Source organism: Chelmon rostratus, chromosome 5, assembly GCF_017976325.1.
Source record: "Chelmon rostratus isolate fCheRos1 chromosome 5, fCheRos1.pri, whole genome shotgun sequence".
NCBI classification, from domain to species: domain Eukaryota; kingdom Metazoa; phylum Chordata; class Actinopteri; order Chaetodontiformes; family Chaetodontidae; genus Chelmon; species Chelmon rostratus.
This window is the reverse complement of record NC_055662.1, coordinates 30,342,903-30,360,677: the sequence shown is the minus strand read 5'-3', so window position 1 is coordinate 30,360,677 and position 17,775 is coordinate 30,342,903. Positions and strand designations below refer to the sequence as shown.

Below are 17,775 nucleotides of genomic sequence, written 5' to 3'. Positions count from 1 at the left end.
AGTCAGCTTCATTAAATTCTCTAAATGTCTCGTTTGAGCCTAATGAACATCACATGTTCATGAGGAGGTCAACATCTGTGAGATTTCATCATTAATACAATCTACAACCTCAAACCGTCCCACATACTCTCCCTCTGCTGTTTGTTCTGTTTGGGGAAAGTTTGACTCATAAAAATGCAAACAGAAAAAAGAGTTTCACTCTGCCGAGCTTCAAGTCAGAATCATCAGATGGAAAAACAACAGATATAGTAAATATTAATAATACGGCTGTTAATAATGTGTTATCAGAGCAGAAATAAAGAGAGAAAATTTAACAGGAAGGTAGATGAACAAACATGTTTCTAAAGCAAAGATGGCGGAGGTTAAGGAGATATTAGATCATTGATAGACGATGTATTATACAGCAGTACGCTGGCAGGTGTCACAGCAGAGGATGTTCACCTGGACCAAGACCTTCAGAAAGACTCATGAAATATGCCAACAACACTCAGAAAATTCAAAAAGTCTAAATATTGTGGAAACTCCCAGTAAGCTGGCAGCCATAGTGATGAGCTGCTGAACAAAATATTATTCTAAAAGGAGTCTTCTTCTTCGTGGCCTTGGAGAAAGTGAGACTGGCAGGAGCCACTCAATAGAAACCTTGATTAGTGGCCACAAACACCACAGGGAACTGTTAATTACACTGGGCCCTAAAAACGAACTCCAGGCCTGCAGTGGTTGAAAACATAAGGAGCACGTTTGGCTGGTCTCAAGTCAGACCTTCAGGCTCTTCAGCACAGTGTGGACTCTGCCCTCAGTCTGAATCCTGCAGCCAGACTCTTCACAAACCATCCAAAATGTCCTGATAACAACATCCACACTTCCAAAGTACTTCAGTATTTAATAAGTACTAGGACCCAATGAATTCCTGTCCCTGTGGGGCTCTGAAGAACCCTTTCAGACTCTGGTCTTCATCAGTGATGATGATGATGGTGGTGGGGGGAGGATCCAGTTGTGTGTGTGTGAAGTGATGCTCTCTGCTCGTCCATCCTCCTGGACTGAACTCTCTGAATCAAACTGAAGAAATCCTCCTGACCTTCAGGAACCGAATTAACCACATCATCCAGATCAGGAAGGGAGCACCTCTGGTCCTCCATCCTGTCAGACTACAGACCGACAGACAGACAGACAGTGAGACAGACAGTGAGACAGGTAGACGGAGAGTAAGACAGACAGGGAAAGATGTTTGCATACCTGTCCACCAGATCACTGCTCCCTGCACACTGGACCTCATCCTTTTACTGAACCACACCTGTCCTGTGTTTCCTCCTTCAACCTTCATCTAGTTCACTCGGTAAATATATCCTGCAGCCTGTTCCTGCCTGCACCCCGTTCCTGTCTGTACTGTTCCCTGTTCCTGTCTGTACTGTTCCCTGTTCCTGTCTGTACTGCATTAGCTCAGAGACAAATGAATGCATTCCTATTAGTGACTTTAATACAGATGAATCCTCCTCCTCTCCTGTGGAACCACCTTCCAGTCATTGTCCAGGAGGCAGACACCCCCTCTACATTTAAGATCAGGCTTAAAACTTTCCTCTTTGATAAAGCTTACAGTTAGGGCCGGCTCAGGCTTGCCTTGGACCAGAGCCTAGCTGTGCTGCTATAGGATTAGACTGCCGAGGGACTTCCAATGACACCCAAACCTCTGTTCTTCTCTCCCTCTCCATCTGTATGAGTTCCTGTCCTACCAAGACATGTTCCTGACTTGGCTTCTTCCCCGGAGTCTTTGTGCTTTCTCGTCTCGCAGGTCCGAATGGAGAGAGTCTGAACCTGGACTATTGATTACAGCTGCATCTCCTGCCGTGGCCCTGCTGGACATCCACTGTAGACCCTTGTATACATTACAGCTGTCAACACTGTGCTTCCTCTCCATCCCCGAACCTCTCTCTGCCTCTCTCTCTCTCTCTCTCTCTCTCTCTCTCTCTGTCTCTGCCTCTCTCTCTGTCTCTTTCTCACCAAACCAGTCAAAGCAGATGGCCGCCCACCCAGACCCTCCCCTGCCTCCTACAAGGAAGTTTTTCCTCTCCGCTGTCTCCAGGTGTTTGCTCATGAGGGATTTGTTGGTCTCTGTAGATAAAGAGTTTGGTCTGTACCTGATCTATATGAAAAGTGTCCTCAGACAACTTCAGTTGTGATTTGGTGCTGTATAAATAAAATTATATTGAATTGAACTGAATCCAATACGACATCTGCCGCCTGGAATGCTCCTATGAACCTCTGTAAATTGTTCAATCTGACACGAATAAGTAGGAACCCAACCAGAATGTGTGAGTATCAGTGACCATTACATTCCTTTTTGGAGAAGAAAGTGTCACAGAAAGTCCTTTACTGGCCACAAAAAGTGCTCACACATACTGGGTTCCTGTGCTCAGCAGCAAAAGTGTTAATGAGCCCTGGGAGACATTTAAAAGTTTATTCCTTCAGGTTATAAATAAGATGGCACCTGTTGAGCAAGTAAGAGTAAAGTAATGGACAGATACATTTTACAAATCATTAAACTCAGAAATCAGTAACTTTCATTCAGTAAAAGCTGACTAGAACAGAAGGTGTTTGTGACTGTATCCTGTTCCTGTCTGTATCCTGTTCCTGTCTGTATCCCATTTCTGTCTGTAGCCTGCTCCTTTCTGTACCATGTTTCTGATGATGTCTTGTTCCTGTATGTATCCTGTTCCTGTCTGTATCCTGTTCCTGTCTGTATCCTGTTCCTGTGTGTACCCTGCTCGTGTCTGTACCATGTGTCTGTTTGTTTCCTGTTCCTGTCCATACCCTGTTCTTGTCTTAACCCTGTTCCTTCCTGTACCCTGTTTCTGATTGTATCTTGTTTCTGATTGTATCAAGATAATAGCAACCAAATTAATCCCCAGCCAGGGTAATTTGGTGTCCTGCTCCTGTCTGTACTCTGGTCCCTGTTTATGTCTTATGTACCATGGTCCCTGTTGATTAAAACTGATAAAACTGCAGAGGAGCTACTCACAGCTGAAAGCAGTTTTTCAACTGAGTGTTTTGTCTGATACAGTGAGGGCAAACATAACTATTGTGTACATTTCCCTTCTAAAAACTCGGCTGCTAATGCAAAAAATATTTTGACATTCTGCTACCTGGTAATGTATGAGCATGTAGTAGAAGTCCAGAGTAGGCAGGGTGGGTTGGTTGGGGCTGCAGGCCCCACAAAGTGCAGCTGGTCCTGGGTCAGGCAGCAGGCTAAGGCTGGCTCTCTGATCCTCCAGTCTCTGACCCTGACACTCCAGGATCAAGTCCAACAATGCTTCTGGCTCCTCCTGCTGACTGCTCCGACGCTACAGCAACAAAGCAGGACCAGCGGTGGGTTATTAAACATTATTTATGTTCTGATATGAGAATAAGATATCTGGTTCTTGACACTGATGGAGAGAGGTCAATTAAGGCTCCCAAGATGCATTTCACTAACAAACAGCTAATCGCAGGGCTTCACGTTGTTTTGTCAAGACAAATGATGAAGCTGGAGGTTAAACTTTGTATAAACCTGATCAAGCATTCTAAAACAGAGCTTTTTAAGGTAGCTACCTTGCTACTCAACGTCATGGTTCTGGTCCTAGAGCACAGAGCAGAGCTGAGACTCTGACCCCTGGGCCTGGTGGAGCTGCCTTCAGGACCAGGACCTGGTACAGGAGTCACAAGACCTCCCAGGGTCCTGAGGGTTCTGAGGGGTGAGATGGGGGCTGAGGTCCTGCTGCTGGAAGCAGAGTGAGGCTGAGGAACTGCACTGGTGTCACTGGGACTGCATCCCAGTCCGGCCTCCACGCTGCCATTGTGCTGGGAGGGTGGAGACGGTTTGGATGTCGCCCCCCTGATCCTCCCATCCTGGTGAGAAGGTGAAGACAGGGAGGGAGGAGGTAAACCTGAGAGTTTTTTGTCAGCCATGTTGGAGCTGTGGAGGTGTGGGCGGGGCTAGATCACTGTTCTCTTGAGTGGGAGGAGCTAAACCTGGACAAAAAATGAGTGGAGCAAGAAGTGAGACACAGATCCACCTGGAGGCAGAGTTACATTACAGGTGACTAAGAAATAACTTTATCTAAATGGACTGTATTTATATACTGTTATACCACATTAACCCATTCATACACACTCTCATAGCAATTTGTGGTTCTGCAGCTTCCTCCAGAAAACTTTGACATGCAGGCTGGAAGAGCTAAGAATCAAACCCCCACCTTCTGGCTACTGGACGATTGCTCTACCCCCGGAGCCCCAGCTGCCCTTTAACATCATGTAAGATCAGGTGGTATGATGGAAAGCTCCAGCACACTGAAATCTTTAGGCTTTATGTGTCTGTGCCAACTAGGCAGTACAGAGTGTTAATGTGGTTTCACAGCAGTTTTACTATTATTTAATGAATAAATGTAAAGTCTTTCTTAAGTTCTCAGTGTGACACTGTACGCTCGACCACGTCTGATCGACGTTTGCGCCTATCTGCCCTGAGTTTGAGTCAAGAGTGAATGAAACAGAAGAGAGCTTGATTTGTTATAATTAAAATAACCGTTCTGAACCGTAATAATTTGTCCTTTATTTGTCACTGGGTGTAAAAAGTTCAGTTCTCTCAGTTCACTGTTCTTTGCAGTTTTCAGTCTTCCTCAGTTTAGTTTTGTCGCATGTGTAAATGTTCTTGTTGATTCCAGGTAGTTTGTTTGTTTTATCTGTCCAGAAGTAAGATAGTTTTCACTCTCGGCAGGTTATCGAAGCAGTCCAGACTCTTCCTGTGCCCCTGGTATGGATCCTGGCTCGCTAAAACTGGATCCCCCATTCTCAGAATCAACAACAACAACAAAAAAAACAACCAGCACACCACAGCAGAAATATCTCTCATTAAAAGTCATTTCATCACATTTAGTGACCAAATCACTTACTCATCATCTGTAGAAGTGATCCACTCAGTACATTCAGCTGGATACCCTCTGTGAACACTAGCCACAGTAAAACCTCGTCACAGGGGGCCCATGAACTGCCAGTCAGCTTCCCATAAGACTAGTTCATATCCAGCCAGACCTCTGAAATCTCTGGACATCCTTGTTCTAGTTGAGACTTGGATCTTCTGGGGCGGCACTAGTTTGCTAATCTAACCCAAATCCAATTGACTCGCTCCTCGCTGTGTCCCATGTCTGTTACTTAGGTTAGACATTGTTGTGTTCTACCAAGAACTGTGTGGGAATTCTTCTAGGAACAGGACGTACCCCTTCTGAACACCCCTGAAGGTTCATCAAGACTGAGAAACTAACATCTGACTTATGAGTTCTGGCAGGCGGAGGGTGGAGCAGTCAAGTTTCTGAGTTCATCAAAACTGGTCTTAAATTTGAGTCTTAAGTTGATTATGCACTCGTTAAAATGGAGACACAATTAAACGATTAAAGCTGCAGAAATAAAAGTGGAACCCAAAAGACAGAAAACCAGAAAAGAAAAGAAAAGTGGAGCATATGCTGTGAACCAAATCTGCTGAAATGATTCGTAGCTTAACGAAGGCAGTCCAGTTCAACACAGACGCGCTGCAGAAAGAAAGTCCAACAAGTGGAGAGACAAGAAGACCGACTTTACAAAAAGAAGAGTAAAGGAGAAGAGACACCGGATGATGTCGTGTCATGGAGTCCAACAGACCCTTTTCCTGTTTGAAAGTATTCATGAGCTTTGTTTTCCTTTTTCGCTCCTTTTGTTTGTTACTTTGTTTTTGTTGACTTCTACTTTTTGTCTTGTGACATCCTGAGCGCCTTCTGTTAAATAAACCACATCCTTGTGAGAGGAACCCTTGGCCTGAGAGCCTGTCACATGAGGTGGTGTCTCCGGCAAAGGTTTGGAAGAGAAAAGGATGAAGACACAAGCACAAGTAACCCGAATCCTCAATGTGATTGCCCAAGATACAGAATAACATTTGGAAGAACATCGTCAGCTGACATCGTCCAAAGGGCTGGAAAAGTGGACAATAAGGCGGGCATGTCATCATACTGTCCGCCAAAAGATGTGTGAAGGAAGAGATGTGGCGTTGGACCAAAGACTTTCTGGACTGCAAAGATAAAGACATTTGTTTTGCTGGTGTTACTACGGGGGGATTGGGAAGAAGGGAGGAGGCTGTGGCCTTAAACTGAACAACGAGGCGAGATGGAAAACCTCCTGGATACATCGAGGGACGTCGGACGTGGACGTGACTCTTTGGACTAATCAGTGGAGAGGCAGGATTTTATTTAGTCACAGCTGTAACTGGTCTGGAGGTGACTGAAGAAAGGCTTCAGTTCCCTGGAGAAATAATGACTCATTGAGCTGATGGAGACGGACAATGGAACCTGAAAGAGCTCAGGGTGCCGATACAAGACCACGCGGCGAATAGACCGAGGCAGGAAAGAAGGTTCCGGGTGTTTTAGAAACTTTGGAAACAGCAGAAAAACTCCCCCCCCCCCCCCCCCCCCCCCCCACACACACACACACACAGATCGTACTGCATTTCCAGTCATGTGATAGTTAGCTACGTCCTGCCATCCTACACAGTGTGTGTGTGCGAGAGATAAATTTAACATAAAAACACACTTATTGGACATTAATCTGCCAAAGGCCCCCACTTCCTTCATGAAAAGCTGGACTGAAGGTTAAAATGAGATTGAATGTATGATGCCTACAAATACTCTGTGTTTCCTTTCCATTCACATTGACAGCAGCAGATTAGTTTAAAAAAAGACCTATAAAAGCACAAATTGGTTTGTGACACTCAAAGTCTCATGGGGAGGACCCTCCAGACCCCATGCTTGATTCATGTACCCCAGGGAAGGGGGTGCCAGCACAGTGTCTCTTATTTGTCCACATTACTGGGCAGTAAATGAGTGAAAATGTTTAGTTCATCTGCTTTCAGTTTAGTGGTGTTCAAACTCTGCTCCCACTCAGTAAAAACTTACTTTAGCACAAGGCTAACTTAAGAGCTAACAGCTAACAAAGCTGTCGTGGAGATGGAGTTCTGTTTGGATCCTGTTCATGTCCTACATGTTAGACAAACAAAGTCTCTGTGCCATGAGGAGACATCCACTCAGTCTCATGTCTCTGAAACTGAAGAGTATCTTCAAACCTCTGTCAGTGTGTGAGAATCACACTAAAACCACCATAAAAACTACACCAACAACAAGAAGAGGCAAACAGAATGTGCTATACAGCAGTGTGGTTTCTGATGGTGCAGGTGAAAGTAGACTGGCTCTGGTCTGCTTCCATTCAGCTTCAGCAGAAGTAGGTCAACAACAACACAAAACCACAGAGAGTCTAATCACATTTACAACACAAAGGACACAAAGAACACACACACACACACGAATGCATTAGTGATCAGTGCCATTGCCTCCTTCAAAGCTTCATTCAGTAAAATATGAGTCTTCAGCACCACCTTGTGGTGTCCACTGGAAACTACACACAAACAGTTTGGTGTAACCACACAGACAGAAGCTCAGCAGGTTCAAGATTCAACACCAAAATCCAACAATTAATCTTCAAAAAGCTTGTTTCCTGACAAATCTTCAGTTTAAAGTTGACTTCTGTCTACAGAAGAGGTGAGACAATTAACAACTGATGAGACAAAACTTTGAATCAACTGTTTGAATAAAGTGTTTAAATAAAGTTTTCTCTTTGAGTTACTTCACCTCAACATCACAAACTTTTCTTCAGTGCTCTCCTCTTGTTTTCATGTCGAACGCTCACTCCTGCCGTTTTTACTTCTGTTTCAGCTCTTTCCTCTCGCCTCGTTTCTCCACCGAGTGAAATCTCAGCTGGTCAGCACACACACACGCACACACACACACGCACACACACACACACACACACACACATTAAAACACACACAGTCACACAATGAAAGAGAAAGAGAGGACAAACTCCCCCTCTGGGCTGACATCACGGTTGCTATTAACAACCAAAGAGAGGCTTCCAAATCCTGCCTCCTGAACACACACACACACACACACACACACACACACACACACACACACACATTCCTGCATTGTTGAGATCCATTCAGTTGAACCCAGAGAATGCTGCTCTTCTGCTGTGGGCCTCACACGCGCTAAAATACACACACACACACACACACACACACACACACACACACACACTAAACATGCAAACACATTTCTATAAAACAGTACATGGGTAAACAGTAAATATATTTAGAAAGTCATCGTTTATTAGAAGATCTGAGTTCTTTAGAGCCACAGCAGCACTAGTCAGTCATTAGTAATCAATAGAATCAGAAATGTGTTCATGTAGAGAAACAAACAGTTGAATCTGTCAGGATGAGAGAAATGAAGCAGTTGTGCAGGTGATTTATTGTGTTTCAAGTGTTTGCTCAGTTGTTGAGTCTCTGTACATTAAAGACTTTGGTCTTGACCTGCTCTATAACCTTTGTTGTGATTTATGTAAATAAAATTGAATTGAAAATGTAATTAATTGAGTGATTATGTATTCTATATTCCATAGGTGCTTTTTATTTGTCTGAAAATAAAATTTAAAAAAAATGCTTCACTTAAAGTGCCTGGAACGCACTTAAGATAAGACTTTATTTGTATTCAATCTAATCTGTAGGAACACCACACAGAAATATGTGTTCAGTAAGTGTAGTGTCACATAACTTCACTGATTTAACACTTCTAGTAGCAGCTGCAGCGGCTGTCTGTTCTGTCTGTTGCTGTCTGTTCTGTCTGTTGTTCTCTTCTTTGCCACCAGGTGTCACTGTGATAACATCAGCCTTTCAGTTCATTGTGAGATGTGTCTCAGCAGCTCATTAGCCTTATTAGCACGAAAACAATGTAACCATGGCAACGTCTCCAACCACCTGATGCTGCTGTCAGTCATTTTGACCTCATCATTCTTCTCCCAAAGCTGCTGCAAGGACAGACGGATGGACGCATAGATAGATAGATAGATAGATAGATAGATAGATAGATAGATAGATAGATAGATAGATAGATAGATAGACAGGAAAACAGACAAGGAAAATAAGAGGCAAAGTAGAAAGAAGACGACAGAAGAAAGACAGAAATAAAACAGACCAGAGAAAACAAAGAAGAAGCTGATGATGAGCAGCAGACAAGTGGAGTACCTGTCTCACCATCACCTCCCTCAGCTGCTAGAGGTGAGACACATTTATCTTTAATTTTTATGTATCACAGCCAGTTTGACTGCAGCAGTGTGATGCCGCCAACACGGTTCATCATGTTAACTTTGAAGATATTCTAAAAAGACATTTTCGTGTGACTGTGTCATTTTCTGTTGTTATCACTAGATCCAGGTGGATCCAGGGTAATCAGTGGCATTAATAATATGAATTCCTGGATGTCAAATGTTCATCTCCAGTCTTCTGTAGTCGATGCAGTTTGTTGTTAAAGTCGCAGATCACATGATCACTTCACATTTTAGTTAATAAATGTTAATAAAATGCTTCTCACTCATATCTTAAAATGTTTCATTTGACAGAGAGTTTATTTAAATCATAACAATTTAAATGATCACCTCCCCCGCTCTAATCTGCTTCTACACGTGGTCTTTGGTCTGTCTCTTGGTTTTTGTCAGACTGGTATTTGAGGTGATGGAGAGCTGTTCCATCATGTGGAACCATGAAAGAGAACAGATAATGAAGCAGTCAATAAGAGTAAATGTTGGAGCTGGATTGATTATTCAGTCAATATTTATTTAATTATTTAACGTCAGATGACAGAAGTTGTCTCAAGGCACTTTCCATATAGAGCCACATTAACCCCAAACAGCGAGCAAGGAAAAACTCCCCTTTCACAGGAAGAGACCTTGAGCAGAACCAACCGTGTATTTATTCTAACTGTGACCGGATCGCTGCAGATTTACTCGATGCTGCAAACACCAGCAGTCCGATGAGCCGCTCAGCGTCTCCTGCTGCAATTTTGACATGATGTTGAAAAATGCTCAACTTTGGCTAAAATGCTGCCCTTGTCACCATTTTTAACCAGCCGTCCAATCATAATGAAGGTTTAGTTCACACCAGTCGACAAAGTTAGTGATGACTTCCCTGTTTTCAAATCGTTCCCCTGTGATACATCCAACCATCCAACGATGGCTGCATCATCGGAGAACTTCAGGAGGTGCAGCTGGATGTGTCTGAAGTCTGATGTGTAGACAGACAGACAGACAGACAGACAGTCAGACAGTCAGACAGACAGACAGAGAGACAGACAGACAGAGAGACAGTCAGACAGACAGACAGGCAGACAGACAGACAGACAGTCAGTCAGACAGACAGTCAGACAGAGAGACAGACAGACAGGCAGACAGGCAGACAGACAGTCAGTCAGACAGACAGACAGACAGACAGACAGTAACAGACAGACAGACAGACAGTCAGACAGACAGACAGACAGTCAGTCAGACAGACAGACAGACAGACAGACAGACAGGCAGAGAGACAGACAGAGAGACAGACAGACAGACAGTCAGACAGTCAGACAGACAGACAAACAGTCAGACAGACAGACAGACAGACAGACAGAGAGACAGTCAGACAGACAGACAGACAGACAGACAGTAACAGACAGACAGACAGAGAGACAGACAGAGAGACAGACAGTCAGACAGACAGACAGACAGACAGACAGTCAGTCAGACAGACAGACAGTAACAGACAGACAGACAGACAGACAGTCAGACAGTCAGTCAGACAGACAGACAGTCAGTCAGTCAGTCAGACAGACAGACAGTCAGACAGACTGACAGACAGACAGTCAGTCAGGCAGACAGTCAGTCAGACAGACAGACAGACGGTCAGTCAGACAGACAGACAGACGGACGGACAGTCAGACAGACAGACAGACAGACAGACAGTCAGACAGACAGACAGACAGACAGACAGTCAGTCAGACAGACAGACAGACGGACGGACAGTCAGTCAGACAGTCAGACAGACAGACAGACAGACAGACAGTCAGCCAGACAGACAGTCAGACAGACAGACAGACAGACAGAGAGACAGGCAGAGAGACAGACAGAGAGACAGACAGACAGACAGTCAGACAGTCAGACAGACAGACAAACAGTCAGACAGACAGACAGACAGACAGACAGAGAGACAGACAGACAGACAGTAACAGACAGACAGACAGACAGACAGAGAGACAGACAGTCAGACAGACAGACAGACAGACAGTCAGTCAGTCAGTCAGACAGACAGTCAGACAGACAGACGGACGGACAGTCAGTCAGACAGACAGACAGACAGAGAGACAGGCAGAGAGACAGACAGAGAGACAGACAGACAGACAGTTAGACAGACAGACAAACAGTCAGACAGACAGTCAGACAGACAGACAGACGGACGGACAGTCAGTCAGACAGACAGTCAGACAGACAGACAGACGGACAGACAGACAGTCAGTCAGACAGACAGTCAGACAGACAGTCTGTTTCTGGAGCTCAGGGGGGCAGCAGCAGGATTTGAAGTGGACTAATTATTTGATGTCAATCATTCTGAACACTTTGATCTGTGTCCCAGAGTCTCTTAACAGGTCTTCTGTATCATCATCCTGAGGACCCTGTCAGCTTCCTGCAGAGCTGCCTGATCACCACCAGACAGCTGGGGGGTCCTGGGGCTGTGGTCTGGGACACCTTCATCCTCCCAGAGAAACGCCAGCTGAGCCCTGGGTCCCCCAAAACAATATCTATGCCCCCCATCCCATCACTACCTTCAATAAAACCCCAGACACCCCAAACACCATCCCATATACCCCCCACAACACCATCAATTACACCCAGGACAACACTCATGCCCTCTTTAACACATCCAATACCACAAATAAGAGCTCCAATACGTCCCTTGATACCATCAATATCCCCCAAAAGACCATCTGTACCCACTATAACACCATCAGTACCTCCAATAAAACCCCACATAGACCAAACAACATCCCCAATACCTCACATGACACCAGCAATACCCCCCCAAACAACACCCATAACCCCAATAAAACCCCAAAAAACAGTCCCAATACCCCAAATAGCCCAAACATCGCCACTGACACCCCAAACAAAAGCCATCATACCCCAAACATCACTTCCTAGACCTGAGAAAATACCTCTAATGGCCCCAACATCCCCAGTAGCCCCACTAACACATTCTGAGCCCCACATTTCCTCCATTAAGCCCAGAACATCTGCTGAACCCAAAGTCCCTGCCCCAGCTCCACCTGGACCTGCAGAGACCCCCCCAACTGTTTACACTGTGGAAGGAAGGAAGGAAGGAAACACAAAGGCGTTCAGCACAAAGGGTGAGATGTTTAGAAAGGTTGTGGATTTAGTTCTGCAGGAGTTCAGGTCTCACGGTGTTCAGTTCTCCGAAGGTTCTGTTCTCTATGGTGCTCTGTTTGATGGGAGTTCTCCAGGATCTCAGTTCTCCTGGAGTTCAGAAAGTTCAGGAGTTCAGTCTGAACATACTTTTAGAGAAATACTTCAAATCAGAGTCCCAGAGATGTGATGCAACTGTTCTCACTGTCCCTCCTCTCAGCTCCCCCCCCTGGTCTTCCTTCATCTCCAGCCCGGTCTCAGCTCTCTATAGACTCAGACTCCGAGATGACAGAAGTTTCAGGACTCCTGCAGGAAGTCAGCATCCCTCCTCCTCAGAAGCCACGCCCCCTCATCATCTTCATCATTGGTGAGAGAATTTGGGAGAAACACAGAACCAGTAAAACATAAAACGCTGATGAATCGCTGGTGTCTTTTAGGGTCATCTCAGACCGTTCTTTCACTCCCATCAGGTGGTCCAGGAAGTGGGAAGGGAAGTCAGGCAGCTAGGCTAGCTCGTTGCCTCAGCCTCAGAGTCATCTCATTGGATGAGTTACTCAGGCAGCAGCTGCTAAACCACGCCTCCCCCAGCAGGAAGTGGGGGATTATTTCAGAAATGATGGGTCATGGAGACTTGGGACCACAGGTCAGAGTCAACAAACCTCAACCCTGAACCACCAATCACCAATCATCACCTTAAGCCAGACCCTGAACACAACGCTGTGGTTTAAACAAACTGTGTGTGTTTGCAGGAGGAGACGATCTCAGAGCTGAGGCAGCAGCTGATTGGCCAGCCAGAGGTCAGTGGATTCATTGTGGATGGATTCCCTCGAGACGTCCACCAGGCTCTCAGCTTCCAGGAACAGGTACTGACCAATCAAAGAGCAGTTTGAACAGCAGGACTGAAGTCAACAGTCTGTGTCGTGGGTCTGACTCTGAACACAAAGAACACATCCAGCAGAACTACCTTCAATATGTGGAGCCTGACAGGTTGACCTTTCGTAAAGATTTAATTAATACTCTTTATCTCTGTATGAGATGTGTCACAGCCAGGCTCAGTGAGAACAAGCAAACCACAGAGACGTCTGTCCCGTCTCGTCGTGTCTGTTAAAGTGTTTTTGTTCACTGGCGTCGGGTCTTGTGATGCACTTCCTGTTTTATTGTGAAACCTAGCTCTCCTCTCGTGTCAGACCATTGACTTCCTGGTGTCCTTCCCACCTGTCTGATTGTCTGCCCCTCCCTGACTGTTTCCACCTGTTCCTTGTTACCTGGTGTATATATGGTCCGCCTATTGACTTTTAGTTTGCCTGGTTATTGAAACGTTACCATTACGTTACCTCACTGTCTGTCTTCAGATTGGCTCTCCTGATCTGGTGGTGTTGCTGCTTTGCTCCAATGAGACGCTGCGCTGTCGTCTGCAGCGACGAGCCACCCACCTTGGTCTCCTAGGCAACAATAGCCACGCCCTGCAGAGACGCCTGGAGACGTTTCAGAGAGACATTGTCTCCATCAGCAGATATTACAGACAGCTACACCTGGAGACACAGGTACACCTGCCAACACATCTACACCTGCTGACACAGCTCCACCTACGTAGACAGGTACACCTGCTGACACAGGTGCACCTGTCAACATAGTGACACCTGCTGACACAGCCACGCCTGCTGACATATGAACACTATGTCAACAAACCTTTGCAAAGACATGAACGTGTGTGTGTGTGTGTGTGTGTAGGTGGATGCAGACAGAGATGAGGAGACAGTATTTGCTGATCTGAGTTCAGTCGTCAGGGAGAAACTGCGTCTAAAGGATTCAGGTATTGATTGATCAGTTTTTGATATGATGACGTGTTGCAGGAATGTGTGTGTACTGGTTTTTCGTCGTGTGTCTCCCAGTCAGCTGCTAATCTGACTGATTTCCATTCATGCAGAGAAGAGGAACACTGATTGGTTGATCTGTTTCTGTCTCTAGATCCTGCCTCCAGACTTGTCAATCAGTAACAAGAACTTTACCATGAATCAGGTCTGAACTCCGAGTGTGTTCACGGTATTATGGGATAATTATCCAGTATGTTGTCGTTCAGTGTGTGTTTAGCCTCACCTGTTCATTACCTGTTTATTACCTGTGAAACATGATGTCTGAATGTGTTTGTCTCTTCAGAGTGTGCATCCTGTATATTCACTTGTTAAACGGCCTCTGTCTGTGTCTCTGTCTGTGTCTGTGTCTGTGTCTCTGTCTCTGTCTCTGTGTCTGTCTGTGTCTCTGTCTGTGTCTGTGTCTGTGTCTGTGTCTCTGTCTCTGTCTCTGTCTGTGTCTCTGTCTGTGTCTCTGTCTGTGTCTGTGTCTCTGTCTCTGTCTCTGTCTGTGTCTCTGTCTGTGTCTCTGTCTCTGTCTCTGTCTGTGTCTCTGTCTCTGTCTGTGTCTCTGTCTCTGTCTGTGTCTGTGTCTGTGTTGTAACCTGTACTTCATCAGAATAGTTCATGATGTTCATGTTCTTGTGGTTCTCGGCTTGTATCAACATGTACGAATGCGCTTATTGTAAATCACTTTCATTAAAAGTGTCAGATCAGTGAATGTCATGTCTAAACTCATATCAGCTCTGTCACCACGGTCCAATCATCATCAACGATTAGGACAAATGAACAAGCCTGTCATGTTACCTGATGATCTTATGGTTTATACTCCGTCTGAACGACTTGAGCGTCTGCAGATGGTTTTCTCTCGCCTTGCTGCCGTTCGGTTAGGTAGACCCATGACACCCCCCTCATTTATGAAATGACTCAGTGTCAGCGGTCGATTCTTGTAATCTTTTGTGAGAAACTTGTTTTCTGGATAGATTGCTGGATGTTTTGAGGGTTTTTGCACTTGAACTGTGTGAGATATTTTACAGTTTTCTCCATTAAAGAGCGATGTTGCAACATGAGAGGTGCACGAGGCGTCTTTCTGTCTGTGATCTGGGTTTGGGTTCACTTCAGATTGAAGAGTTTTCCATGACAAATTCTGCTCTGAGGTCAGACACACGACGAGGGAGTTTTGTTTCTTCTCATTTTGTTTGCTTTTGTTTATGTCACCTCAAGTTTAACAGAATTTAAGGGGGGGTGTATGTAACATAGTAAAATAAATAGCCTAGTTAAACTGCCAGCCAGAGCTCTACTGTGTCTTTTATTTTGGTAAGGTAAAATCTTATAACAGGTGCATTGTGGGGGATCCAAAGCAGAATGGCAATCCCACAGAGCAGGTAAGTTGGTCTCTGGTCCGTTCTTACGTAAATTAATGAATAAAAGTAATTTATGTTTCCTGTAATGTGTAAAAAATAGACAGAAGTTATTAACTCTTAAGGGGAGGATAGTCGAACGTGTGGTTACATCGCTCTTTTACTCTAAAACTAAATCGTAAATTAGAGTGTGGAAACGAGAAGCATGTTGGCTAGTTGCTAAGCAACTGGAAGTATGATAAAGGAGAAAAGAGTTTATGTGAACATGTTAGAAATAATAATCAAACTTGGTAGATCAGGTTATCATTATTATGTTTTGTCCCATTTCAGTAACCTAAAAAACTTCTCACAGGTGAAACCTGGAACTTCTAATCATCACATTCATGTTAAAGTTGTATTTAATATATTACAGCTCTATATTACTCTCTTGAAAAGACTTTTTCTTAAAGCTCAGATGAATCTTTGGGTATTAGCTGTTAGTTTGTCTGCAGGACACTATCAGCACTGCTATTTAAAGACAGAGGGACACACTGAGCATTATGGGCTATCACTGTCCTTATCACAGCAGGGAATGTTAATGAGAGCAGATCTGACGACACCTCAGGAGACTGAAATAGACTGAGAGGAGACAGAGAGACGTCCAGACAAAGAAAAAAGACAGATGGAAAGAAACAAACACGTTGAACTGCTGTGAACCAGCGACTAACCCTGACCCTGAACAGTGACGCCACCAACAGTAGAAGAAGGAAAAACATTATTTTCTATGTCGATGAAACTAAAGAAGGTTTGTGCAGGTCTGGCTCAGAGCCTCTGGGAGGGTCTGGTTCAGACTGGCTCAGTATCTTCTGTCTCTTATCAGCTGTGTCTCTGTTCCACTCTTCTTCCATCTTTGGTCAGTCGCTCTCTCCTCTGTCCCTCTCTCTCCTCTCTGCCACTCTCTCCTGCCTCTCTCGCCCCGCCTGAGGCTGGTATAAAACCCCGACCCCTCCGTCTCTGCCCGTCTTCTCGGCGGCATGGCTCCGAAGAAAGTGGAACCGAAAAAGACGGAGGTGAAGAAAGTGGAGGCGAAGAAGGAGGAGCCTCCTCCTCCACCCAAACCTGCGGAACCAGAGCCCAAAGCTCCCGAGGTGGACCTGAAGAGCATCGTGGTGGAGTTCGCTCCCGACCAGATCGAAGAGTTCAGAGACGCCTTCACGCTGTTCGATGAGACGCCCGCAGGCGAGATGAAGATCACCTTCGCTCAGTGCGGAGACGTCATGCGAGCGCTCGGCCACAATCCCACCAACGACGAGGTGCTGAAGCTGCTGGGGAGGCCGAAGGCAGAGGAGCTGCACGTCAAGCTGCTGGACTTCGACACCTTCCTGCCCATGCTGCAGCACGTGGCGCGCTCCAAAGAGCAGGGCACCTTCGAGGACTTCGTGGAGGGCCTGAGGGTGTTCGACAAGGAGGGCAACGGCACGGTCATGGGGGCCGAGCTCCGCCACGTCCTCTCCACGCTGGGGGAGAAGATGACAGAGGACGAGGTGGACCGGCTGATGGTGGGACAGGAAGACGCCAACGGACACATCAACTACACTGAGTTCGTTAAACACATCCTGGCGGGGTAGAAAAACTGACGGGTTCTTCCTCTGATGGACGAGCTTCTGTCTGCTGTATTAAAAATGTTTCTGTACGTCTCTGTCTCTGGAATAAAAGATCTTCAGTCCTTGTCAGTGTTCCTTCTTTATTAACTGCTGCTTGTAAAGGCAAAGAGCTCAGAGGGAAAAGCTCCAGGGTCAGATTTCCTGGAGACGTGACGCGTTCAGCCTCAAAGCAGGAGGTGTCTTCATCAAACCGGCGGCTGGAGTCACAGTCTGTGTTTACGTCTGTATTTAAGGGAGGATCATGAAAATAACGGGAGGCACATTAAAAGGTTAATTATGTTCTCTGCTGGAGTTTTAATTAAGAGTTTGAGGGGTTCTGATTATTAATCATTGTTGGTTGAAGGATTGTCAAGTTTTCTTGAATTTGTTTCCGTTCATGATGGTCTCACTGTTAGCAGAAATTTGCTTGTGCAGCTTTTCAAAATAAGATTTCCACACAGTTGTAGGGCCAAGCTGTCTTTAAGGTGTAGACCTGATTCTCTCTCAGTTCTCATCATGAAGTTGTTTTTCTTCTGTCGTACCACTCTTCCTTTCTCAGCCTCTGCTTTACTGGCTGATTTATGGTAAATATAATCCACTGTTGTAACAGCT

At 45.4% G+C, this 17,775-nt stretch overlaps 2 protein-coding genes across 2 annotated transcripts; both read left to right on the top strand.

Annotated features, from left to right (window-relative positions):
- The first annotated feature begins 12,127 nt into the window (after positions 1–12,127).
- Positions 12,128–14,154, top strand: LOC121606727 (adenylate kinase isoenzyme 5-like). Its single transcript, XM_041937232.1, has 6 exons — positions 12,128–12,314; positions 12,551–12,697; positions 12,801–12,973; positions 13,080–13,193; positions 13,683–13,874; positions 14,062–14,154. The coding sequence occupies exons 1-6, from the start codon at positions 12,128–12,130 to the stop codon at positions 14,152–14,154; spliced, it is 906 nt and encodes a 301-aa protein (XP_041793166.1).
- A 2,400-nt stretch (positions 14,155–16,554) lies between these two features.
- On the top strand, positions 16,555–17,238 carry LOC121606305 (myosin light chain 1, cardiac muscle-like). The gene has a single exon (XM_041936537.1). The coding sequence runs from the start codon at positions 16,555–16,557 to the stop codon at positions 17,146–17,148; it is 594 nt and encodes a 197-aa protein (XP_041792471.1). The 3' UTR covers positions 17,149–17,238.
- Positions 17,239–17,775: the final 537 nt, after the last annotated feature.